At 37.3% G+C, this 27,288-nt stretch overlaps 1 protein-coding gene across 6 annotated transcripts in view; it reads left to right on the top strand.

The window, feature by feature from the left end:
- The window catches only part of slo (calcium-activated potassium channel slo), a 536,051-nt gene that overhangs the window by 366,222 nt on the left and 142,541 nt on the right, over positions 1 to 27,288 (top strand). For 5 of the 6 annotated variants that reach the window (XM_053796374.2, XM_053796365.2, XM_053796360.2 and 2 more), the window contains exons 10-12: positions 2,280 to 2,435; positions 5,534 to 5,646; positions 15,379 to 15,534. In XM_053796374.2, the coding sequence (XP_053652349.2) occupies positions 2,280 to 2,435; positions 5,534 to 5,646; positions 15,379 to 15,534 (425 nt within the window). Of the gene's footprint in view, positions 1 to 2,279; positions 2,436 to 4,783; positions 4,897 to 5,533; positions 5,647 to 15,378; positions 15,535 to 27,288 lie in introns of all 6 variants that reach the window. The other variant, XM_053796375.2, reaches the window with a different exon arrangement.

The following is a 27,288-nucleotide window of genomic DNA, read 5'->3' as shown; positions in this document are numbered from 1 at the left end:
ACAATACGTATGTGGTTTACATATTGCAAAATATTAAATACAAAGAAAGTCACTAGGCATTTCTGGCAGACTACTCCATGCAGAGAGGTGGAGGTTTGAATATCAAGGAAGCATGTGCAAGTGTATCAGATTGAGTCCACTGAATTTTGGGATTTGACATGCTGTTGGAGCGAGAGTACCGTAATGCCTGTTGGCAAAATCAGGTAAATTGGTTAGTTGAATTTAAAGTCTGGAGGTGAGGAATAGAGTGCTTGCTCACCTTCTAGCAACTAAGGAGATAACTTGTTGAAACACTGGTGATTAATTTTAGTATTTGAAGGATTTTGATTACTTATTTGTAGGCAGTGATCTAATGCTAAAGCGATTTTTGTAAATGCACATTTATAATGTAGGTTAAACAGTAAATACAGTGTTACCTCGAGTTACGAACTTAATTCGTTCCAGAAGGCTGTTCAATAAAAATTAAGGAATTTACATTATTCCCATAAGGAATAATGTAAATTAGATTAGCCCATTTCAGACCCCCAAAAATACACTTAACCCTTTCAGGGTCCGTCCCGTAGATCTACGGCTTTACGTTCAGGGTCCAAACCGTAGATCTATGACATGAGCTCAACTCACTCTGATAAGCTGTGAGTGGTAAATTTGGACCTAGATATGAGAGAATACATCTATGTGGTATGTGTGCACCACATAAAACAAATCCTGCAGCACACAGTGTATAACGAGAGAAAAAAAACTGAGACCGTGATTTTCGATTAAAACAGCGACTTTGCAGTGTTTTTTCGTATGTTTTATATAGTTGTATTTGCAATTTCTTGGTCTTATTTGATAGAATGGAAGACATATTACAGAAATGGAGATGATTTTGATTGGTTTTAGTACTGGAAATGGCTTGAAACTGAGCTCAAAGTAGCGGAAATGTTAAATTTTTGTTGATGTTCAATAGTAAACAAATGACCTCACTCGTCTAATACACGCCAGCTGGTGGGTCTAATATATATTCACAAATGTGATGATATTTATACAATTATTACAATATTGCATAACAGTAAATCTTCTATTTTTTGGTTTGAAAAAAAAATTCATTATGTGAATCAAAAATCAAAATGGAATTCATTTGTAAAGCCTGAAAACATAACTAATGAGCAGAGAAAATGTTAGTTTAGTGCCAGGAATGCCTGCATTGTTTATTCTGGACCCTATTTTGAAATTGGAATATTTTGAACTTTGTGTTAAATTGGCCAAATTGCCAATTTCCGATCACTTTATTTTGTATTTGAAACAGTTGACTGGGCGATTTCTTGTGCTCAATCGATAGAATAGAAGTAATACTAGTGAAATAGCTAAGAATTTGATCGACTGGAATAATGTAATTGACCTAAAATGGGAGTCAAAGTCGGCAAAATCGCTGATTCGTAAATATCGCTGACACATCAAAATTTGTGAGAGCATAATTTCGTCAATTTTCCATCAAATTTCGTACTTTTTGTTTTATTACCTTCAGAAAAAGATTCTCTACCATTTCATAAGAAAAAATAACAAATTTTTTTTTTTTTTTTTTTTTGAAAATTCTTGGACACTGGTGCACCCTTTGAAATTTGGCCTCTGGACCCTGAAAGGGTTAAAAAAAGCACTTACAAAAATACACTTACATAATTGTTCGAGATGGGAGCTGTTTGAAACTTGAGGTACCACTTTATTAGTTGTGAATTGTAAGCTTTTTTTTTTTTTTTTTTGTAGTCATTGATCTTATGTTTTTTACTATTAATGCTATTATATTTTAGCTAGGTGATTTATTAGTGATTGTTTTTGGTATTTTGTATTACATATTGATATACTCCCACCTTTGATGATAAATGCTATATATACATTGCTGTGGTGCAGAGTCCACCTAGAACAGAGATGGGGAACCTGCGGCCTTAAGGTCACATGCAGCCTTCTAGGGCATTAAGTGCAACCTTCTGAATGAATTATTTTTCTTGAAGTTATTATATAATAATTAACTTTTTATAAAATAACTAACATTTGTAGTACAGTATATCTAATCAAAATTTCTTGAATGCAGCCTTATTAGATTACAGCTAACTTTAATGTGGCCTTCTGACATAAAAAGATTCCCCACCCTTGACCTAGAATATGCCATATTGTTCCAGCCTTTTATTAAAATTTTTATAATGACTCATTTTGATTTGAAATTTGGTGAATAGATTTATTTCCAGTCCTCTGAATATGAACATTTTCCATTAGACTTAATCTTTCTTCTTTTATATTTTCAGGCTTACCTTTTAAACATTCCTTCGTGGGACTGGAAACGTGGTGATGATGTAATTTGTTTAGCAGAGCTCAAACTAGGCTTCATAGCACAGTCCTGTTTAGCTCCAGGATTCTCCACAATGATGGCTAATCTTTTTGCTATGAGATCTTACAAAACTGTAAGTAAATATTAAGGTGTTTTAGCTTAATTATTAAAAGAAACTTCACCTGTATGCTGAGTACTTATTGTCTTGATGTTTTGAAAACATGTCTATACAGTTTTCCAAAAATAATTTGTTGTTATCATACTAATTGTGCATATTCAATGTGTGCTGGTCGCAAATAACTATTTGCTCAGATAAGTTAAGCTTATTGCTTGAAAACTATAAATATTTTGCGTAATATATTTTCTAAGAAATATTAGGTAAAACTTGTGCACATATGCATCATTGAAATACAAGGACAGTTATTGTAATGTAGCATCAAACAACTTAATAATTTTACTAAATTCAAATTCAGTTCAAATTTCTTTCATTCACATGATGCACAGTTTGTACTAAAAAAAAAAATGGATGACATTTAATGTGGCACATAGAAAGCACCTGGTTATGCAGAGCCTTTTTTGCAAGCTTGACTCTAACTTAAAGCTAAAAGGACAATAAACATTTAACATATATGTATACAAAGACTTTAAAGATATACACAGAATAAAATTCTGTGAATATAAAACAAATGTATATGCAGGCAGATAAAAGCATAGTATGGTATATGGTAATATGAAATGAACAAAAGGCAAAGTACCATGACTGGAGCATTTCACAAATAACCCACACATAGGAGAAACTTATGATGATGTTTTGGTCCAGCTTGGACTATTAACTAGTGACACACAAGTTGGACTGAAACATCATCATGAGTTTCTTTCTTTTATGTGCGGGTTATTTGTGTATAACATGAAAAATTAGTTGGGTCAAAGTTCAGGCAAATAAGTTCTCAAGTACAATTTTTGACATTAGGTGACAATCATTGCAATAACTCAGATTGTGGATGCAGTGACTGTTGCATGTAACAAAGCCCAGTACAGTGTATTGTAGCATCACTGCTCTTATGGAGAAACAAAAAGAAAACAGTAAAGGGTAATGAAAAACATAGGTGGGGAAAATTATTTGACTACAGTGTCTAGGCACACAGTTCCTAGGAGGGGTTGTTGAGGTGGTTTGGGCTTATAGAAAAAATGTAGAGGGATGGAATGATGAAGAGGATGTATAAATCTGGGGTGAAAGATAGGAGGGATAGGGGGTTGTCCCAGGAATGGTCAGAGGGAAGGAATAAGGGAGGTGTTGAGTTGTAGGGGCTTATGTTAACTAAGAGTTAATGGAAACAAGTGTTTTTAATGGATATGATCTTGGAGTGTGAGAAAGGTAACATTTACAAAGAGATTCAGAAAAATTGGTTAGCCAGACTTTACTTATGGAAGTGGGAAGGATTGTACCTGTATTCTGAAGCAAGGGTGGGAATGTTGCAATCATAGGGTAATCTGAATTGTGATGTCAGGACACTGCTGGAAACACAGCAGTTGAATGAGTGATAGTGAATATGTTTTTTTCTTTGGATCACCCTGCCTTGACAGGAGACAGCCATTGAGATAAATAAAATATTCAATTTCTGATTTGTTCACTGGAAATTGAAATATTGTCCATGGTTAATTCCAATGTAACAAAATAATTATGGAACTCATATGTTTAAGGTACCTATCCAACTGGACATGTTGAGCTCTATTCTTCTTTCTAACACCATTTTCTAATATATTGTATGACTTAATAAACTTTGGTAATACAGGTCAAAATCCACTGGTTAATTCATTCAGAAACAGCAAGCTAAGTCCATTGGTTATCAATTTATGTTACAATCATAGCAAATTTGTGTTACGTTACAATCATAGCAAAGCAATCTCATTTTTTCATCATGGTCACGACCCCTTCTTTTAGTTCATAAAGTCGAGGGTTAAATTGTAGGTGAGCTGTAGGAAGAGACTATTTCTGACTTCTGAATATTCTGTAACAAGCTTTGTGATTATCTGGAAGTTGCTCTTTTTGACTACAGCATTCTGTCAGGTGTTCAGATGGTGCCTCTCAGAAATTTTTCTCACAATTCTGAAGGTCCTTCAGACTACTGATTAAGGAGGACCTGAAGTTCGTATTTTTGCTTGTGTGGGAAAAGGAGCACATTCGTGCGTAAAATGATGAGCATTGCTGATATTTTTCCTTTTATGTTGTACAACAAACTTTTCCGTAATATAATTTGAACCTTAATGATTATATTGTACGTTGATTATTGTTCACTTCTTCCTCTACTGACCCACAGAAAATCATTATTGCAGTATCTTCAACAGAAGTTATTAATATATCCAATTTCAGGTGGCAATACCCAATTTTATTGAAGAAAATTATGAAGCAATTTTTTAAATAATAAATTACTCTTCAACTAATTAGAAATACTGGCTTAATGACACTATGTTGTGTGGTAGTCACCTGACATGTCGCCGTGGCAGGACCATTATCAGCAGGGTTCTGGCATGGAGATGTACACAGAGGCCCTAAGCCCTGCTTTTGTGGACCTTGAATTTAGTGAAACATCTGCGTAAGTAGTTGTGCTAGGTATTATTTGCAGCCTGGACAGTGTGACAGTGATACCCAACTACTGTACTAACATTGATCTATATTATGCTAATGATTAGTGTTTAATCTAACTTTTCCCATCCATGTTATACCGACTGGATAAATTGTACTTAAAAAAATATATATTTTTATACCCTAAAGGCTCTGCTGACTCAGGAGTTTGGGGATGCAAGTTATAATAAGATTAATAAATCATTGCATCACAAGGACTGGTATACAGAATTTGAATATGATTCTGCATTGTCAACTTCTGATAGCAGCCATGTGTGTGCCCACTCAGGTTACATAATAGTTGGTAGACAAAGTTTTAAGCTTCTCAAATGTAACTGATTATCTTTGAAAGTCAGAATTATTATACATAGATTAATTTAGCTAAACTGCAAACCTTGACTGCCAACTTTTTCGTTGAATGCCTTATTATACCTTTCCAGAAAAAAATATAAATTAATAATTGTGTGATTAGTCTGTTTTAGAATTCTCTGTCAGAATGTCAGGAAGATTTATATGTGTGAATTAACTTAAATTTGTTATTTGTATTTTTTTACTAAAGACATGTGTGTCATGGCTGAGTGTATTGGGACAATGTTATGTTTCCTCAGTCTCCAGACATGCAGGCATGGCAGAATGACTACCTCTGTGGCACTGGCTGTGAAATGTACACGGAGACACTCTCACCAAGTTTTGTGGGCATGACCTTTCCCCAAGCATCAGAGTAAGTGTACCACCACAATAATTATTTTTTAATTAACACATCGGTCGTTTGCCATGGAGGCAGGGTGACCCAAGAAAGAAGAAACATTCCATCACTGTCTTGCCAGAGGCGTACCGACACTACAGTTCAAAAACTGCAATATATCTCCACTCCTCCAGAGCGCAGACACTGTACTTCCCACCTCCAGGACTCAAGTCCGGCTAACCGGTTTCCCTAAATCCCTTCATAACTGTTACAGGTCCTCCATCACAAATCCGGCATCATTGGGACCTGTAGTGTGCCGGATTATAGAGTGGTTAGGTTAGAATACACTTAATAAAATTAACAAACTTGACTTACACAAAGTTCATTGAACATCAGCAAAAATTGAACATTTCCGCTACTTTGAGCTCAATTTCAAGGTACTTTTCGTCATGAAAGCAATCAAAATCATGTCTATTTCTGTAATATATCATCCATTCTATCAAATGAGACCAAAAAAACGAGAATGCTACCATAAAAACCATACAAAACTATACCACAAAGAGGCAGCTAATGGCTGAGAAGTGAACTCCCTTATTTATCGTCCGTCTTTTTTATTTTTGGTGTACGTTAAGCAGCATCTTTCCATCATACATTGCCCGAGTTTCAATGAGATAGCCCAACAAACAACTGAGAAAAAACAATATTTACCAAAAATCATGGCAACCCCAAGCCAGGTACTGGAAATAAGTCACTTTGTCTGACTTTTTTGGATTATCTTAGGTTCTCTATACATACGCTGCTATGTATGATAATCTATGTAACTGTATTTGTGTATAGTACCTGAATAAGCTTACTTCTAGTCTGTCGGCTGAGTACAAGAAACTGCCCATTCACCTATTTCAGCTATCCAATAAAGTGGTCAGAAATTGGCAATTTGGCCAATTTCATAGATGCCAATTTGAAAATAGGGTCCAGAATAGACAGTGCAGACATTCCTGGCACTAAAGTAACATTTTCTCTGTTCATTAGTCATGGCTCCAGGCCCCTCTTATATTACTCTTGCTTACCATTTAGAATTTTTATTCACACAAAAAAATAGATTTACTGTTATGCAGACTACTGCATTATTATAATTGTATAAAGAATGTCAACCCATTCTTGACTGTGTATTGGAATTTGGACTGGCAGGCGGACAGGTATTGGACGGTGACGTCATTTGTTTACTCGAGCATCGCTAAAGAATAGAACTTTTCTGCTACTGTGAGCACAGTTTTAAGGTACTTTTCATCATGAAAGCAATCAAAATCATATCTATTTCTGTAATGTATCTTCCATTCTATCAAATGAGACCGAAAAAACGAGAATATAACCATAAAAAAACACAAAAATATACCGCTAAGAGGCCGCTAATGGCTGAGAAGTGAACTCCGCTATTTATGGTCTGATTTCTTTCATTTTTGGTGTACGTTAAGAAGTATCTTTCCATCATACATTGCCCAAGTTTCAATAAGATAACCCAACAAACAAATGAGAAAATAATAATAATAATAAATCAAATCAGAGTTTATTCTCTATAAGGATTATAATGTAGGGTTTACAGATTTTGGTTATTGTGTGGTTTACATGTAGTAAAGTACTAATTACAGAGGGGGCCACTAGAACACCCAGCATGACTAGGCATTTCGGGCAAACTTAGATTAATTCTTAACCCTAAATTATAACAAATTGTGGAGTAAGTTGACTAAATACTAAGTGACAAATACTAGTTTTTGAGTTTAGCAATGTGAATGCTTTTGTTTTGGCACAATACATAGTTTCTATATTGGAGTATCACAGGCAAACTTATGACTAGTTAGGAATCATTATTTTAAGATTAGGATACGTATTTCTCTGCTTATAGTCAAATGGGTGAGTGAGTGAGTGTAAATGTGAACTTTACTACACATACATGTACATGGGCTACAGACATAGCTGACATCAGTGACATACTGCTATATAGAAAGCCGCTTGTTATGCAGAGTATTTCAAGCAAATTAGGTCAGTGTCCCAGGATTACACCCACACCAGTCGACTAACACCCTGGTACCCATTTACTGATGGGTGAACATAGACAACAAGTGTAAAGAAACACCCAGTGTTTCTACCCTGGCTGGGAATCGAATATTTACCAAAAATCATATATGGCTAACCCAAACCAGGTACTAGAAGTAAGCCACGTTGTCTGATGTTTTTGGGTTATCCTAGGTTCTCTACACATATGCTGCTATGTGTGGTAATCTATATAGAGAAAATAACTTTTTTGTTTCAGGTTTATGGTGCAGTATGAGTGTATATCACAGTTAGCCCTGTGCTACACTCCGTTTTCTCTAAAATAAGCCCCAAGACAGGGATAGGAGAATGGTACTTGTATCTCGTATCCTCTTCATACTTCTGTCGAACTGCTCGGTATTATGCCAAATATTATTCTTTCTGGAGTATTTAATATGTTTTATGTTATTTATATTGTTTATTATGTAATATTAGATCAGTTGTGATAGGCAATAAGCTGTAGTGTTGATATTAGCGTAATAATAAAGCATATTCTCCTGCATCACGAGACTGAGCTCATAGCAACCGAGAGTGGCTTCAAAGCCACCTTATCTTTAATGGACAATGTACTGTATAGGTGCTTTACACAACGAAAAGCATTTCTTTTATTCATTGGAACCATGGCTAGGACTAAAAGTATGCAGGTTATAACAATAAATGGAGAAAAAGAAATTAGAATGACTTATGCAGCAAGTAGCGCCACCAAACAGTACCAGCAGGTTGGTGTGGCGACCCTGGAAATTTGAAATTATGCTAGCCAAAATTAGTGCCGAATAACTGAAGGAACCGAATAACTGATTGCTGGATTTGTGATGGCAGACCTGTACTTTGCTCACACTCCAACAGCACTTCAAGTTATAAAAACCATTTGCCTCCACTTTCTCCTGTCTAGCATGCTCACGCACACTTGCTGGAAGTTCAAGCCCCTCACACACAAAACCTCCTTTATGCCCTCCCTCCAACCTTTCCTAGGATGATCCCTACCCCACCTTCCTTCCACTATAGATTTATATGCCCTTCAAATCATTCTATTTTGTTCCATCTTCTCTAAATGTCCAAACTACCTCAAAAACCCCTCTTCAGCCCTCTGGATAATGCTTTTAGAAACCCCACAGGTCCAAATCTCCAAGTTATGGATTCTCTGCATAATATTCATACCACACATTGGCCTCAGACACAACACCTCCACTGCCTCCAGCTTTCACACCCATATAAGAGCATTGTTATCACTATATGGCCTCTCTCACTTAGCGACATACTCGTTTATCGACTACTCGGACTTACGACGGGCTCTCTCACCAGTATCCATACCTAAATAATGTATATTAGAGCTGATTTCCTAAATTTTTTTTATTACAATATACAGTACACTGCTGTATAAACATTTAAAAATATACCAGAAATGTTTATATGGTGTAAAGGTGACATTAAAACAATATCAAAGCTGATTAACATAAACCCACTACCATTATTGTATGCTCCTCACTTAGCGATGATTTCGTTTACCGATGTGGTCTTAGGAACAGAACTCTCATTAAATGAGGAGAGGCTGTACTCTTATACATAGCCCTCTTTGTTTCCATGACTCCTCATTGTGCCACTCACTTTTTTCTCATCATCAATTCAGTGGTTCACCTCATTTTTCGTAGACCCATCTGCTGACAAGTCCACTCCCAAATATCTGAAAATATTCACTTCCCCATACTCCCTCCCTCCCATGTGATATCCTCTCTTTCATTACCTAAATTTTATGTTATCCTCATCACCTTGCTCTCTCCTATATTCATTTTTAATTTTCTTCTTTTACATACCCTCCCAAGTTCGTCCGCCTACTCCTGCAACATCTCTTCAGAATTTCCCAAAAGCACAGCGTTATCAGCAAAAAGCATCCGAGACATCTCCCACTTAGTGGTAGATTCTTTATCTTTTAATCACACACCTCTTCCTAACACCCGATCATTCACTTCTCTTACAACCCCATTTATAAATATGTTGAACAAACATAGTGACATTATGCATCCCTGTCTGAGGCCTACTTTTACAGGGAAATAATCTCCCCCTCTCCTACACATCCTAACCTCAGCCTCACTATCCTCATAACAACTCTTAATTGCTTTCAGTAACCTCCACCTATTCCATATAGATGCAGCATTTGCCACATTCCTTCTATATCCACCCTATCATATGCCTTTTCCAAATAATAATAAATAGCAAATAATCCTAAGCTGTTCAGAGAAAAATTGTACATAAAATATTGTTATTGTTTTTGGTTATCCTTAGTAGAAATCAAATTAAGAGCAGACATTCACAAAGAGGAATTAATTACATTAGTGAGATAGCAAAGTGATTAGAGAAATTAAGTTTTAAACCCTATATACTATGTTATAGAATAATTGAAAAAATATGAAAAAGAAAGAAACAGGCCCCTATAAATAACAGTGACATAGGTTAAGCAAAAGGAAGAATTGCTATAGAAAGCTAGTGACAAAAAAAAAGCTGGAAGACTAAAAGTACATATCAATTAGACAAGATAAAAAAAATAAATATTGTACAATGCAATACAATTCTTTGTTTCAAACTACTGCATATGCAAAATATGCAATAATATGAAGGTCCATAGGATGCACAATACTTTGGGCAAAACTTAGCCTGGACATAATATCTACATCGCTTTTATTTCTTAGGGTCTAATACGTGGTATTAATATAACCTTAAAAAGGATACAAATTAAGGAATTTATAAACAGTGCAAACAGATTAACCCTTTGGGGGTTTTGGCCGTACTAGTACGGCTTATGCGCCAGTGTTTTTTGACGTACTAGTACGCATAAATTATAGCGCCTTCAAATCTTGTGGGAAAGGCTGGTAGGCCTAGGTGTGAGAGAATGGGTGTGTGTGGTCGGTGTGTGCGGTAGAAAAAAAATCTGGGACCCAGTGGTGCATTGTGGGAAGACCATGTTAGTAGACCTTGTTCACCATGCCTCGCAGTAAGAAGCTCCTCACTCCTCGGCGAATTGGGACACTTTTGTTCCCCAGTGACAGTTCTAATACAGATGGAAGTGTCAGTGAAGATGAGTTTCAAGGTTTTAGTGAGGTTGTGACCAAAACTAATGACCCTAATATCGGTATAGTGAGGAAAACCCAGACGACCCTCAGCCTTCCACCTCTGCTGCTGGGCCGTCTTGTTCATGTTCAGTTGTACCAGAATCAAAGAGGAAACTCCTATTTTCCCAAATCCCGGACTCAGATGTGAGCATTGGTGATGATAGTGATAGTGAATATGAACTACAAGCTCTTGAAACCAGTTCCAGTAGTGATAGTGAAGTAGAATATTCTCCAGTGAAGCATCAGTTTATATGACGATATATGCGCTCTGGTAGTGTGCCATATGCTATTCCAAGGGGAAGGAGTACATCTCGGAGTACATCCCATGGCTGTACAACAGGAACAGACAGTGAAAATGACGATGATAGTGTTGCAATTGGGATGGAAAATGTGCATGATGGTGGTAGTGGTGGTGCCGGCCATGAGGCACCAGCAGTGGGCCATGCTGCCACCCACGCCGCTGCCACCCACGCCGCTGCCTCAGCTGGTCTACAACAAAGGCCACCATCCCCCACCCACCCACCCACCACACCAGCCTCCACAACCACAACCTCCACAACCACAACCACAACCACATGTCAATGTCCAGTACCCACCAGCAGATGCACCTGGGATTGGCAGGAAACTGTCAATTTTGTTCCAAATCCCCACCAGTTTGATGAAAGCCAAAGTGGAATACAGCCATGTTGTGCACTGGGGAACAATGCCACTGAACTGAAATGTTTCGAGTTATTCTTTGACAAACCCCTGATGGAAATTATTATCAGGGAAAGCAACAGATACTACGAGTACACCATGGCAAACACAATACTTTCACCAAAATCACGTCTACACCAGTGGAAGGAGACAACTGTGGCTGAGATGTGTCTTTTCTTTGCCACAATAATGCTTATGCCACATGTGTATAAGCACAGAGTGAAATCATACTGGTCAACAGACTGCCTGATTGCAACCCCAGGTTTCAGTGATATAATGGGAGTGAATCGATTTGTGTTATTGTTACGTATGCTTCACTTCTCAGACAAAACCAGGCCTGACAGAAATGACAGGTTATATAAGATTAGGAATGTGTTTGTGTATCTGAAAGAGAAATTCAATATGTATTTTTACCCCTTCAGGAAGCTTGTAATTGACGAGTCTTTGATTCTGTTCAAAGGAAGACTCTCTTTCAAGCAGTACATACCAAGCAAGAGGAAATGCTTTGGTATAAAGTTGTTTGTGCTTTGTGATTGTTACAGTGGTCTGGTATTGGATATTATTGTATACACTGGAAGTTATAAATTGCAAAATACCAGGAAGTTATTGGGCATCTCTGGTGATGTGGTTAGAACAATGATAGAACCATACCTTGGTAAGGGGCATATATTATATACTGATAACTGGTACACAAACCCCTCACTCAGTGATTTTTTACGAGTGAACATGACAGATGTGTGTGGCACAGTGTGTGCAAATCGTAAGCATATGCCCAGGTTTGACGCTGGCACTCGTAGAGGTGAGGTGCAGGCGTTTACTGCCAATGACATCATGGCATTTTGGTGGCATGACAAACGAGATGTGACACTGTTGTCATCAGTTCACCCTAATGAAATGGCAGACACTGGCAGGCAGCATAGAGAAAGCAATGAACCCATTCTAAAACCTGCAGCTGTGATTGATTACACCCTCAATATGCACTCAGTGGACAAATGTGACATGCAGATTGGGTTTTGCTGATTGTGTTCGCAATAGTTATAAGTGGTACATAAAACTCTTTTTCCATCTTCTGGACATTTCCATGCTCAATGCTTGTAATATGTATAAGATGAAGACCAGAAACAAACCATCATATGGTGGATTCTGTTTGTCTGTCATCAGACAAATAGTATTCAAGTACCAAGGAACAACACCTGCAGTAGACTGCCCACTAAATTATCAACAACTACCTTCTCATCTGAAGCATGGTGATCACTTCCTAGTAAAACTGCCTGCTTCTGCTTTCAAGAAAAAGGCTCAGAAGAGGTGTTACATCTGTGCACATACAAAAAAACGCACACAACAACGCAGAGACACTCGTTTTATGTGTGAGGAGTGCAAAACACCACTGTGCATGACACCATGTTTCAAAGACTTCCACAGGCTGTAGAACTTCTAGAAACATGTCCTGTGACTGTATATGTGTATATGAAATATAGAAAAATAGTAATAAACAACATTTCATATCGTTTGTTTGTGTAAATATTTTCTGTAAACAAAACAGTGACAAAAATGTTCATGCACTTATTGTGTAGTATAGAAAAAGAAATAACTTACAAAATAGTGCTCATATTGGTCTCACAGGCCATAAAAGTTATTTGAAAAAAAATTAAAAATAAATAGAAAATATTTCATAAAAAACTAAATAAAACAATATCGGGTGACGGCAGTCGGCGATGATACCATATACCACGCATTTTGTGTCAACTTCACGCCTCCATATCTTGGTAAGTATTGATGGTAAAAAATTTTTCTTTAGCCTATAATGTTTAGAAAAAAAAAAAACTATCTTTTCATAAGATTTTTTTTTTTTTTTTTTTTTTTTTTTTTTTTTTTTTTTTTAAATTTGGGCGACCCTGAGAACAAGCCTCTGAGAGGACCTGCCGACCCCCAAAGGGTTGAATGCAGCTAAGAGAATACAGTGCCTACAATTTAAAGGAGGGATCTGGAATATTTGCTCTCATATCTGCACACACTGGCAAGACAGTGACAGTGTGAATGATGGTGAAAGTATTTTTTGGGGCACCTTTCCTCAGTGGGAGACAGCCAGTGTGCTCCTTTAGTTGCAAGTAAGTAATTACAAGAGAGAGAGACCTGGTAGTAGAAGACATTTTAGGAAAATACAAAGCCATAAATGAACACTAGGGAATATTTTTCTCAAATAGTGGTAAATTACTAGAATAGGACAACATTTTAGCATTATTTTCAATTCATAGATTCATTGAAATCTTTAGGAATATGTATCCTGAGAATTTGTAATGAGCACTATACTGTATATATACATCTTCACAAGTGAGAAGACAGATAGTCACTTCAATGTCAAATTAACATATATTAATGTGACACTATCAGTGGACTTTTTTGAGCATTTTGCACTTGGACTTGGTGGGAAATCACTATAGCTATCATATCAACCCTCTCTTTCCTGCACTTACCAAACCTTGTTGTGCATTTTTTTATATTTAATATTTCATTTGTCCTCATTTAAGACTTATTAGATAACCCATCTTAAGAATTCTAGTAAGTACCTTTAAAAATTATATTTTATATTTGCATGATAATATATTAACAGTTTGTAATCATGTATATCATTGTACAGTGTTGGATGGGATACTTATACAAAGTCCTTAATGTGTATTTTGTGGAGGTTTTGTTTCCTCATATTTTCTTCAGTCATCCAGACAGATGTATAGTGATGAAAGGTATCACTAAAGTAAAGTTGTATATTTAGTGATTGTTTGTATAGACGGATTGATAATTGTGAATATCACAAAACTTAAATTACACAACATTATATATACAATGGACCCCCGCTTTACGCTCACCTCCCAATGCGACCAATTACGTAAGTGTATGTTTGGGGGTCTGAAATGGACTAATCTAATTCACAATATTCCTTATGGGAACAAATTCGGTCAGTACTGGCACCTGAACATACTTCTGGAATGAAAAAATATCGTAAACCGGGGGTCCACTGTATTTAAGAATTAAAGGCACATTTATTCAGTTAACAAAATGTGCTTCAGCTTTATTCTTGAGTTTAGGAAATTTTGTTGAAAATACTTGGATCAGTGTCATGAAAACTGAAAAAAATAATATGGATAGAAAGAGACATGTCTATTTTAGCCTCAATCAGAGGCCCTCTTGCTGAAGATGGTCTCAGATTGAGCCTGAAATTTTTTGAGTTTCCTGTATTCATGTTCTATACAGTTGAACCCCTGTATCCACAGATTCAGTTTCTACAGTTTCATTTATCTGTAGTTCACTGCAGCCCGAAAATATTAAATGGAAAATTCCAGCAATAAACATTTCATAAGTTACAAATATATTTAAATTGTGTGTGTACAAGATATTTTTCATAGATCCATTGTCCCATGAGGGTTAAGCTAAAACATCAGAATCCCATTCATGAGAGAGAGGATGAGGATGATGCACAGTATATTTCATTATTATTTAATGTGGTAATGTTTTATTGTGCATTATTTATCAATTAAACTTTGATAGGTATGTATGTAAGTGAAAAATGACTTGTTTATAGGGTTCGCAACTCTCCGTGGTTTTGAACATCCATGGTAGGGCTTGAAATGTATCACCCACAGATATGGGGAACACTATTTTGCTCCATATGGTTTCTCATTTTCTGTTGTTGAATAATATTTAGTTGATTTATCCAGCTGCAGTTATTTCACACAACAGCTCAAATAGCAGCTTTCTCTACATAGTACATATCTGTATGCAATTTTGTATGGTATGTGCATAAAATAGAGCTTAAATGTACATTATTAAAGTACCATTAGCTTATCATAGATTTCATTAGTATCTAATAACATTTACTCCACAGACTTTGTTTTTCAAAGCTGAAACTTCTTTTGCTGGCAATTGAAGTTAAAAATGAAGAGGGAACAGATAGCAAGATTGCAATCAATCCAAAAGCAACAAAAATTCAACCAAATACACAAGGATTTTTTATTGCTCAGTCTGCAGATGAAGTTAAAAGGTAAGATTAGAATCGAATAAAACTGTAAATTCTAGTAATTCGACCCAAATTATATTGTAACTACTAAATATACAGTATTAACCCACAATTTGGATGGGAAACCTAAGATGACATTTTTTGTCCATCCTGGACCATTATCAAGTTATTACTTAATAACAGTCTGGGACAGACTGACAAGATTGTCTAAAGTTTCCTCTGCAAACTGTGTTAATAGTGAATTGTTCCTGGTTCTGTATTGTGATGCATTTTCTATTCAGGGATTCAGGGAAACCAGTTACCCAGACTTGAGTCCTGGAGGTGGGAAGTACAACACTTGCATTTTAAAGGAGAGGTTTGAGATATTGGCTGTTTGGAGGGACATTTTAAACTGTTGTATCTGAGTGCCTCTGCAAAGACAGTGATTATGTGTGAATGATGGTGAAAGTGTTTCCTTCATTTTTGGGTCACCCTGCCTCAGTGGGAGATGGCTGATGTGTTGAAAAAAAAAGTGAGCAGGGTAATATTTAGTGAAGGGATTCAGGGAAACCGGTTATTTCATATAACCTGACTTGAGCCCTGGAAATGGGAAGTACAATGCTTGCACTCTACAGGAGGGGTTTGGGATATTGGCAGTTTGGAGGGATATATTGTGTATTTTTTATACATATATACTTCTAAACTGTTGTATTCTGGGCACCTCTGCAAAAACAGTGATTATGTGTGAGTGAGGTGAAAGTGTTGAATGATGTTGAAAGTATTTTCTTTTTGGGTCACCCTGCCTCGCTGGGAGACGGCCGACTCGTTGAAAAAAAAAAATTTAATATCACATTGAAGGGAGGGAGTATGGAAGAAGTGAATGTGTTCAGATATTTGGGAGTAGACTTGTCAGCGGATAGGTTTGTGAAGGACGAGGTTAACCACAAAATTGATAAAGGAAAAAAGGTGACTAGTGCATTGAGGTGTCTGTGGAGACAAAAATTGTTATCCATGGAGGCAAAGAAGGGAATTTATGAGAGTATAGTGGTACCAACACTCTTATATGAGTGTGAAGCATAGGTTGTAAATGCTGCAGCGAGGAGGAGGCTGGAGGCAGTGGAGATGCCGTGTCTAAGGTCAATGTGTGGTGTAAATATTATGCAGAGAATTTGTAGTGTGGAAATTATGAGGAGGTGTCAAGTTACTAGAAGTATTCAGAGGGCTATAGAGGGGTTGTTGAGGTGGTTTGGTCATTTAGAGAGGATAGAGCAAAATAGGATGACTTAGAGAGTGTATAAATCTGCAGTGGAGGGGTAGGGGCCATCCTAGGAAAGGATGGAAGGAGGGAATAAAAGTGGTTTTGTGTGCAAGGGGCTTGGACATGTAGCAGGCATTTGTGAATGTGTTGAATAGGCATGAATGGAGAGAAATGGTTTTTGAGATCTGATGAGCTGTTGTATTTGGGCGCCTCTGCAAAGACAGTGAGTATGTGTGAATGATGGTGAAAGTGCTGAATGATGGTAAAAGTATCCTTCTTTTTTGGGTCACCTGCCTCGGTGGGAGATGGCCAATGTGTTAAAAAAAAAATAGGCCCAGTAATATGAGAGTATATTTTGTATATTAAATAAGTTCAAGCTCTTGAAGAGTGGAGGGATGGGTGTTGTCTGACACAGGAATGTGTGACAGTCTGCACAGCAGCTTTTTGTTTGGTTATTAATGGTGAAAGTGTTTCTTTTTTAGGTCACCCTACCTCAGTGAGAATACAGCTGTGTGTTAAAATTAAAATTAAATTTATAATCTCCAAACAATTAATTCATTCTCCTCTTGTAGGTAAATAGAATACATACTTAGAGTACCAATTTATAACTTGGAAAATTCACAATAACACATTTGTAACTGCTGGTATAATATTGATATGCCGGGAGCTGGGGTACATGTTGAAACTTCAGTCATAGGAGTACAGGTGTTCCCTCTCTTTCTCTTCTGATTCCATATCCATAATTCAAGATCTGTTAGAGGCACTGTGGTAAATGCAGATACTGTAGTGCCTTCTTCACACTAACACAAAGGGCTACTTTGTACAGCAAAATCTCCACCAAATGAACTGATCAGTAAAGTCTAGCCACTTGCATTTCTTGTTGATTAGTTTTATGTGATTTCTTTTCATTAAAAGTTATAATTTTTCTTACTTGTGTGATATCACTTGTATCATGTTTTTCAGTTTCAAAATTTAGCATTTTCATTTCTGACTTGCTCAGTAATTTCTATATCAGCCATTGCTTTATTCAGAGAAATATGTTTATCACATTTATCTCATTTGGAAAAACTATTGCTGTATCACATAGTCTAGTTCTTAATTTTTAGGCTTTCATAAGATCTAACATTTTTTCTTTCAGTCATTTTGAATAAAAAAAAAATTGTTTTTGACCAGATCATGTTTACTGGTGATGGTTTTTGACACATTGTATTCAGTCATAACCAATTAGTGCTTTCTCCTTTCTCCAGTTTCACAAGTCCATCTTTTTTTTTTTTAAACAATTTTTTTCTTTTTGGGCTTTTCATCAGATGGCCCAGCCATGGTTGTACTAGATGTTGAACTGCATATTAATGCTTACTGGCCTTGTGACAAGTTCTTCACTTGTATCTTGTTAGCATGCCTTGTAAAAAGTTCTTCACTCATATCTTGCTGGCATGATACAGCATCATGAACAACAGATATAGTTTTACTGCTCTGAGATAACATAATACCATAGGAAGACCAGGCGCTCCTCAACTTTCAATGGGGTTTCGTTCTGATGAACCCATTGTCAGTTGAAAATATAAGCTGAATATGAATGTGATATGATAAATAAATAAATGCTATCACTGAATAAGTAAATAAGCAAATTATTACTGTAGTTAACTAAATACCAGTATTGAAAAGTAAATTAAAATATACAAGTTTATCCTATCAATAAATGTGCAGTATTGTACAAAGGGGGCAGTAAAGCAACAGCAAAGAACTACAGACCAATAGCACTAACATCCCATATCATAAAAATCTTTGAAAGGGTCCTAAGAAGCAAGATCACCACCCATCTAGAAACCCATCAGTTACACAACCCAGGGCAACATGGGTTTAGAACAGGTCGCTCCTGTCTGTCTCAACTACTGGATCACTACGACAAGGTCCTAAATGCACTAGAAGACAAAAAGAATGCAGATGTAATATATACAGACTTTGCAAAAGCCTTCGACAAGTGTGACCATGGCGTAATAGCGCACAAAATGCGCGCTAAAGGAATAACAGGAAAAGTCGGTCGATGGATCTATAATTTCCTCACTAACAGAACACAGAGAGTAGTCGTCAACAGAGTCAAGTCCGAGGCAGCTACGGTGAAAAGCTCTGTTCCACAAGGCACAGTACTAGCTCCCATCTTGTTCCTCATCCTCATATCCGACATAGACAAGGATGTCAGCCACAGCACCGTGTCTTCCTTTGCAGATGACACCCGAATCTGCATGACAGTGTCTTCCATTGCAGACACTGCAAGGCTCCAGGCGGACATCAACCAAATCTTTCAGTGGGCTGCAGAAAACAATATGAAGTTCAACGATGAGAAATTTCAATTACTCAGATATGGTAAACATTAGGAAATTAAATCTTCATCAGAGTACAAAACAAATTCTGGCCACGAAATAGAGCGAAACACCAACGTCAAAGACCTGGGAGTGATTATGTCGGAGGATCTCACCTTCAAGGACCATAACATTGTATCAATCGCATCTGCTAGAAAAATGACAGGATGGATAATGAGAACCTTCAAAACTAGGGAGGCCAAGCCCATGATGACACTCTTCAGGTCACTTGTTCTATCTAGGCTGGAATATTGCTGCACTCTAACAGCACCTTTCAAGGCAGGTGAAATTGCCGACCTAGAAAATGTACAGAGAACTTTCACGGCCCGCATAACGGATATAAAACACCTCAATTACTGGGAGCGCTTGAGGTTTCTAAACCTGTATTCCCTGGAATGCAGGAGGGAGAGATACATGATTATATACACCTGGAAAATCCTAGAGGGACTAGTACCGAACTTGCACACGAAAATCACTCACTACGAAAGCAAAAGACTTGGCAGACGATGCACCATCCCCCCAATGAAAAGCAGGGGTGTCACTAGCACGTTAAGAGACCATACAATAAGTGTCAGGGGCCCGAGACTGTTCAACTGCCTCCCAGCACACATAAGGGGGATTACCAACAGACCCCTGGCAGTCTTCAAGCTGGCACTGGACAAGCACCTAAAGTCAGTTCCTGATCAGCCGGGCTGTGGCTCGTACGTTGGTTTGCGTGCAGCCAGCAGCAACAGCCTGGTTGATCAGGCGCTGATCCACCAGGAGGCCTGGTCACAGACCGGGCCGCGGGGGCGTTGACCCCCGAAACTCTCTCCAGGTAAACTCCAGGTATACTAAAAAAAAAATTATGGTACGTACATTGACTTAATTACCCAGGGATGATATGGTTACAGTATATGTAGTGATATGTGGTACAGGTACTCGCCATTAATATAGTCAGCTGAAAGCATATTGCTAGCCCATGAACAGATCAAAATTTGAAGTTTGATTACTGAATGTACATTGCTATCGCACCATCATAAAGTCGAAATACGAAATAACATAACAGTATTCAGTTATAATGTCAGATCACTAAGCAAGCACTATGATGACCTCCAGGCACTACTGAATTCTCTAAATGTCAGTATGTTTATCATTACACTAACTGAAACATGGCTAAAACATGATGTTACAAACATCTATTCCATACCTGGCTACACAGCCATACACAATTGTAGGCCAGATCAGTTAGGAGGTAGAACCAGAGTGTATAAATTCTACTTGCACAAGGGATGAGCATGGTGAATATACCTTCTTCTAAATTTAAATCCAAAGACCTTACAAAACCTCTAACAGTCGGTGCATTTTATAGAGTTCTTCACTCCAATATTTACTCTTTTAGTGAAAAACTAAGAAACATAATAACTAGTGCTGAAATGAATAAACACCACCTAATACTTACAGGGGACTTCAACATAATCTCATCCAGGACCATGACCCATAAGTGACTGAATTCACAAACACTATGAAAAGCTGCTTACTTCCACCAACAATAACAAAACCTACAAGAATCTCTGACACAAATGCCTCATTACTAGACCATATCTGGACAAACACTATATCCCCATTAAAAGCAGGCATAATCACAGATAACACCACTGACCACTATCCCATCTGTCTCATAACCAAATTGTGTAAAGTGCACCAGGACACAACTAAGATCACATTCCAAATACATGGTGAGTCATCTGTTAGTAACTTTATTTCAGCATTTAGTGACAATGACTGGCAAAATGAGCTAGCAGACAACTTTGATATTTATGAATGTGTTAATATTTTTTTACAAAAAGCCCAAAACCTCTGTAACATGCATTGCCCAATAAAAACTAAGCAGATCACAGCCAAGAGACTAAACAGCCCCTGGCTTACAAACAGCATCCTCAAATCTATTGATAAAAAACATCTATACGGAAAACAGTACAGAATGGGTCTAATAACAAAGGATCTCGCAAAACGTTACTTGTCATTACTAACCAATCTAATAAGGAGGTCCAAAAAACTGTATTATGAAAACAGATTTTATGACATAAAAGGTGATATGAAAAAGACCTGGAAAACCTCATCTGAAATTCTAAGATCAAAAAAGCTGTCACAAAACAGAATTATTACCTTAACTAAACCAGATGAACCTCTCCTTCAGCCAACTGATACTGCCAACAAACTTAATATCTTTGTCTCTACTGTAGGAACAAAACTAGCAAGTAAAATCCCAACATTCAACCAAAAGACTACCTCACTCTCCACTACCCAAATACTCTATTTTTAGCCCCAACAAACCCTGCTGAAATCTCGCTTATCATCATACCACTAAAGAACAAGACCTAAATAACTTACCACCACTCATGTATAAAAAAGCTTCTCATGTGTTATCACCAATTACTGCAACTCTTTTTAACAAATCCATTGAATCTTCCACCTTCCCATCCATACTCAAGACAGCAAGAGTCACTCTAATCCTCAAAGGAGGTGATCCAGTTGAATTGAACAATTATAGGCCTAAATCAAACCTGCCCCTACTATCTAAAATCTTTGAAAAATTAATTCACAAATAAGTCTACTCCTACTTTGTATCCCACAACATACTTAACCCTTGTCACTTTGGGTTCAGACCAAAAAAAAGTACTAATGATGCTATTATACATATGCTTGAACTAATATATTCTGCACTCGAGAAAAATGAATTTCCACCGGGACTTTTCATAGACTTACGAAAAGCTCTTGATACAGTTGACCATGACCTTTTGCACCAAAAACTCGAACATTACTGGGTCAGAGGACACTCTCTCGATTACTTAAAATCTTACCTTAACAACAGAACCCAGTATGTATACACAATTGGAGCCAGCTCCACTACATAACCTGTTCTTGTTGGAGTCCCACAGGGGAGCTTTCTTGGCCCACTTCTCTTTCTCATTTACATCAGTGACTTACCAAACGCATCTAATCTCCTTAAACCCGTTGTATTTGCAGATGACACAACTTATGTCTTTTCTCGCCCAAACCCAACCATACTAACAGACACAGTAAATGCTGAACTGCTAAACATATCTACTTGGATGATTACCAACAAACTTACTCTCAATATAGACAAAACCTGCTTCATGCTTTTTGGAAACAGAGCTTCAAATGTACAGCTAAACATATTGACAGAAATGACATGTATGCTAGGGATGGGGTTCACTTATCTAGGTGTGGGGTGGGAGCACTGGCAACTGCAGTGGAGGGAGCAGTTAGGACTTTAAACTAGGAATAGTTAGTGGTATGGGTTTTGGCAGGAAAACAGTGAAGTCCCAGTGTAGTAATATTACGAGTTCTAGGGGAACTAGTAATAATAAGAACGAGATAGATATTGAAAAGCCAGGGACCTTGGGTGATAAGGACAGTAATAGGTTTAGTAGAAAAATAGAAATGAGCAGGAAGGGTAAAGAGAAAGGAGAGTCTTTCAATGTTTATTATGCTAATTGCTGTAGTGCTAGGAATAAGATGGACGAGTTGAGATTAGTTGCTAGTGTAGGTAACATTGATGTATTTGCCTTAACTGAGACGTGGTTTAATTCAAAAAGTCGGGACATGCCTGCGGAATGTCATATTCAGGGTTTTAAATTGTTCCAAGAAGATAGAAGTATTGGGAGGGGGGGTGGGGTGGCATTGTATGTCCGAGATCGCTTGAACTGTTGCATAAAAACGGGTATTAAGTCTGAAGTAACACATACAGAGTCTGTTTGGATAGAATTTTCAGAGGGGCATGAAAAACTGATTTTAGGAGTGATACACCGTCCCCCAAACTTAGATAGGGACCAAGGGAAACTACTATGGGAGGAAATTGTTAAGGCCACAAGGCATGATAATGTAGTAATTCTAGGAGACTTTAACTTTAGTCATGTTGATTGGAATTTCTTGACTGGGAATTTAGAATCATACGACTTCTTAGAAGTATTTCAGGATTGTTTTTTGAAGCAGTTTGTGACAGAACCTACAAGGGGAAATAACCTGCTTGACTTAGTTATGGCAAACAATGAATCCCTTGTTAATAATTTAGAAATTTCAGAGGAACTGGGTGCTAGCGACCACAAATCAATTACATTTAGCATTGAATGGAAGTACGATAGTAACGATAACTCAGTAACAGTCCCAGATTTTCGCTTAGCAGATTACGATGGGCTTAGAGAACACTTATCATCTGTTGACTGGGGTAACGAAGAGAGCTATCAATATGACAGTTTTCTGAACACTATACATGCTGCTCAAAGAGCGTTTATCCCATATAAAGAAATTAGATCAAATAGAAATGACCCAAAATGAATGAATAATAGGCTCAAATATCTACTAGGGCATAAGAAAGGAATTTATAGGCGTATCAAAAGAGGTGAGAGTCATCTTATGAATCAGTATATTGACATTAAGAGGGACATTAAAAAGGGGATAAGAAAAGCTAAAAGGGACTATGAAATTAAAGTTGCTAGGGATTCTAAAACTAACCCAAAAAGTTTTTTCCAGGTCTATAGAACAAAAGTTAGAGATAAGATAGGTCCCCTTAAAAATAACTATGGGCACCTTACTGACAAAGAGAATGAAATGTGCTTGATTTTAAATAATTATTTTCTCTCAGTTTTTACACAGGAAGACACTAACAATATTCCAGTAATTAATTTTTACAGTGGGTTAGAAGAAGATAAATTATGTAACATCACAGTCACTAGTGAGATGGTTGTGAAGCAGATAGACAGACTGAAGCAAAATAAGTCGCTGGGTCCTGATGAGGTTTTTTCAAGGGTTCTTAAGGAATGCAAAATGGAACTCTGTGAACCATTAAATAATATTTTTAATTTATCTCTTCAAACAGGTGTAGTGTCTGATATGTGGAAGATGGCTAATGTAACTCCTATTTTTAAAACAGGGGACAAGTCGTTACCGTCAAATTACCGCCCAATAAGCCTGACCTCAATTGTAGGCAAATTACTAGAGTCAATTATAGCTGAGATTATAAGAAGCCATCTCGATAAGCATAGCTTGATTAATGATACTCAGCATGGATTCACAAGAGGCTGGTCTTGTCTAACTAATTTATTAACTTTCTTCAGTAAAGCTTTTGAGGCTGTTGACCACAATAAAGAATTTGATATTATTTACTTAGATTTTAGTAAGGCTTTTGATAGAGTTCCGCACCATAGACTGTTAACCCTTTGAGGGTCGACAGGCCCTCTCCGAAACTCGTTCTCAGGGTCGGCCAAATTTAAAAAAAAAAAAATATTTTCTCTTATGAAAAGATAGAGAATCTTTTCCCGATCATAAAGACACCAAAAGTTTGAAATTTGATAGAAAACTTACGAAATTATGCTCTCGCAAAGTTAGCGGTCTCGGCGATTTTGCCCACTTTGAGCCCCATTTTCGGCCAATTTCGCTGTACTAGTCGACAAAAAACATGATTATTTCGCTAGAACTCCATTTTTTCTATCGAATGGTGCAAGAAACCACCCATTTATGAAATTCAACTATCCAGTACAGTGGTCAGAATTTAGCAATTTTGCCAATTTCACACAAATTTCAAAAGATGCCAATTTCTGAATAGGGTCCAGAATAAACAAGAAAGACATTCCTGGCACTAAAATGACATTTCCTCTAGTCATTAGTCACGTCTCAAGGCCCCTCTTATATTCTTTTGCTTTCCATTTTGAATTTTTATTCTCACAAAAAATATAAGATTTACTGTTATGCAGACTACTGCATTAGTGTCAAAAATGGTATAAATATTATTGGTGCACTTGTGAAAGAATATTAGACTCACCAGTTGACGTGTATTGCACGCTTGGCACGATTTGTTTACTTTTGAAGTTTGGTAAAAATCGAACATTTCTGCTACTTTGAGCTCAATTTCAAGGCACCTTTCTTTGTAAAACCAGCCAAAATCATCTCAATTTCTGTAATATGTCTTCCATTCTATAAAATGAGACCAAGAAAACTAGAATACAACAATAAATACCATACGAAAATACACTGCAAAGTCGCTGATTTATTCCAAAAAAATGGTCAAAGTTTTTTTTTCTCATTATGCACTGTGTGCTGCAGGATTTTTTTTAGACTGTGCACACTGACCACATAGACCCATTCTTTCATATGAAGGCCTACCAGCTTTCTCCCACTAGATTTGAGGCCGCTAGAATTTATGCGTACTAGTACGTCAAAAACCCCTACGCGTAAAACGTACTAGTACGACGAAAACCCTCAAAGGGTTAAAGAAAGTGGCAGCTCATGGCATTGGGGGAAAGTGCTCTCGTGGATCGAGTCATGGCTCACTGACAGGAAGCAGAGAGTGTCCATAAATGGGGTTAAGTCCGAGTGGGGATCTGTAATAAGTGGCGTTCCACAGGGATCAGTCTTGGGCCCGTTGTTGTTTATAATATATATCAATGATCTTGATGAGGGAATTACTAGTGATATGAGCAAATTCGCCGATGACACAAAGATAGGTAGGATAATTGATTCAAACGTAGATGTTATGGAACTTCAGGAGGATTTAAACAAACTCTATTCTTGGTCAGAAAAGTGGCAGATGCAGTTCAATGTAGATAAATGCAAGGTTCTGAAGCTTGGGAGTGCCCATAACCCTAGTACTTATAAGTTAAATGATGTAGAACTTAGCCATACAAATTGCAAAAAGGACTTGGGGGTTATGGTGAGCAGCAACCTTAAACCAAGACAGCAATGCCTAAGCGTACATAATAAGGCAAATAGATTACTGGGATTTATATCAAGAAGTGTAAGCAGCAGAAGTCCAGAGGTCACACTGCAGCTTTATACATCATTAGTAAGGCCTCACCTAGATTATGCAGCTCAGTTCTGGTCTCCGTATTACAAAATGGACATAAATTTGTTAGAAAACATTCAGCGTAGGATGACTAAATTAATACATAGCATTAGAAATCTTCCTTATGAAGAAAGATTGAAGACTCTTAAGTTACATTCACTTGTTAGACGAAGAATGAGGGGAGACCTGATCGAAGTGTATAAGTGGAAGATAGGTATTAATAAAGGGGATATTAATAAGGTCTTGAGGATGTCTCTCCAAGAGAGAACCCGCAGTAATGGATTTAAATTAGATAAGTTTAGATTTAGAAAGGACATAGGAAAGTATTGGTTTGGAAATAGGGTAGTTGATGAGTGGAACAGTCTACCTAGTTGGGTTATTGAGGCTAGGACTTTGGGTAGTTTCAAATCTAGGTTGGATAAGTACATGAGTGGGAGGGGTTGGATTTGAGTGGGACTTTCACATCAGAGCTTATTTCTTGGGTGGCATTGAAAATTGGGTTGGGCAAATGTTTTGTTAGTGGGATGAATTGTAAAGGACCTGCCTAGTATGGGCCAGCAGGCCTCCTACAGTGTTCCTCCTTTCTTATGTTCTTATGTAATAAATGGTTCACCTATTTCGAGAGAGGCAGAGGGCAAATTTCTAGGTTTCCACCTTGACTGCAGTTTCAAATTTCAGACATACAGCAAATTTACAAGAAAGTCTCCAAAACAGTAGGCATCCTTTCAAAGATATGGTACTATGTACCCCAATCAGCTCTTCTAGCTTTGTACCACTCTCTCATTTACCCTTATCTCACCTATGGTATTTGTGTATAGGGCTCAACCACAGCAAATCACCTTAAGCCTTTAATAACCCAGCAAAAAGCTGCAGTGCAATTGATTACTAACTCCTGCATTAGACAACACACTCCACCTCTTTTTAAGAGTTAACTTGCTAAATATACAAAACATCCATACTTATTATTGTGCCTGCTACATACATAGAACACTATACTCTAATGTAAACCCTCCTCTCAAACTCCTCCTTGATAACTATAACAGAACACACAACCATAATACGAGACACAGATCACTCTTCGCTATCCCTCGTGTTCATCTCTCCCTATGCAGAAATGCTGTGCATATAAAAGGCCCAAAGATCTGGAATTCATTGCCAGAACACACTAACGGACCCCTGTCTGCAAATCAGTTTAAGGCCTTAATAAGAAATCACCTGATCACCTACAATTAACCACACAAACTGTACCTAATCACTACCAGTTTCTCAAAAGCTACTCATATTGTGCTGATGAATGCTCAACCACTTACTACTTCGAAATTAGGATGTCTATTTTT

Source organism: Cherax quadricarinatus, chromosome 83 (assembly GCF_038502225.1).
Source record: "Cherax quadricarinatus isolate ZL_2023a chromosome 83, ASM3850222v1, whole genome shotgun sequence".
In the NCBI taxonomy this organism is placed as follows: Eukaryota; Metazoa; Arthropoda; class Malacostraca; order Decapoda; family Parastacidae; genus Cherax; species Cherax quadricarinatus.
Note: the sequence above shows the minus strand (reverse complement) of the source record. Positions and strands in the feature narration are given on the sequence as shown.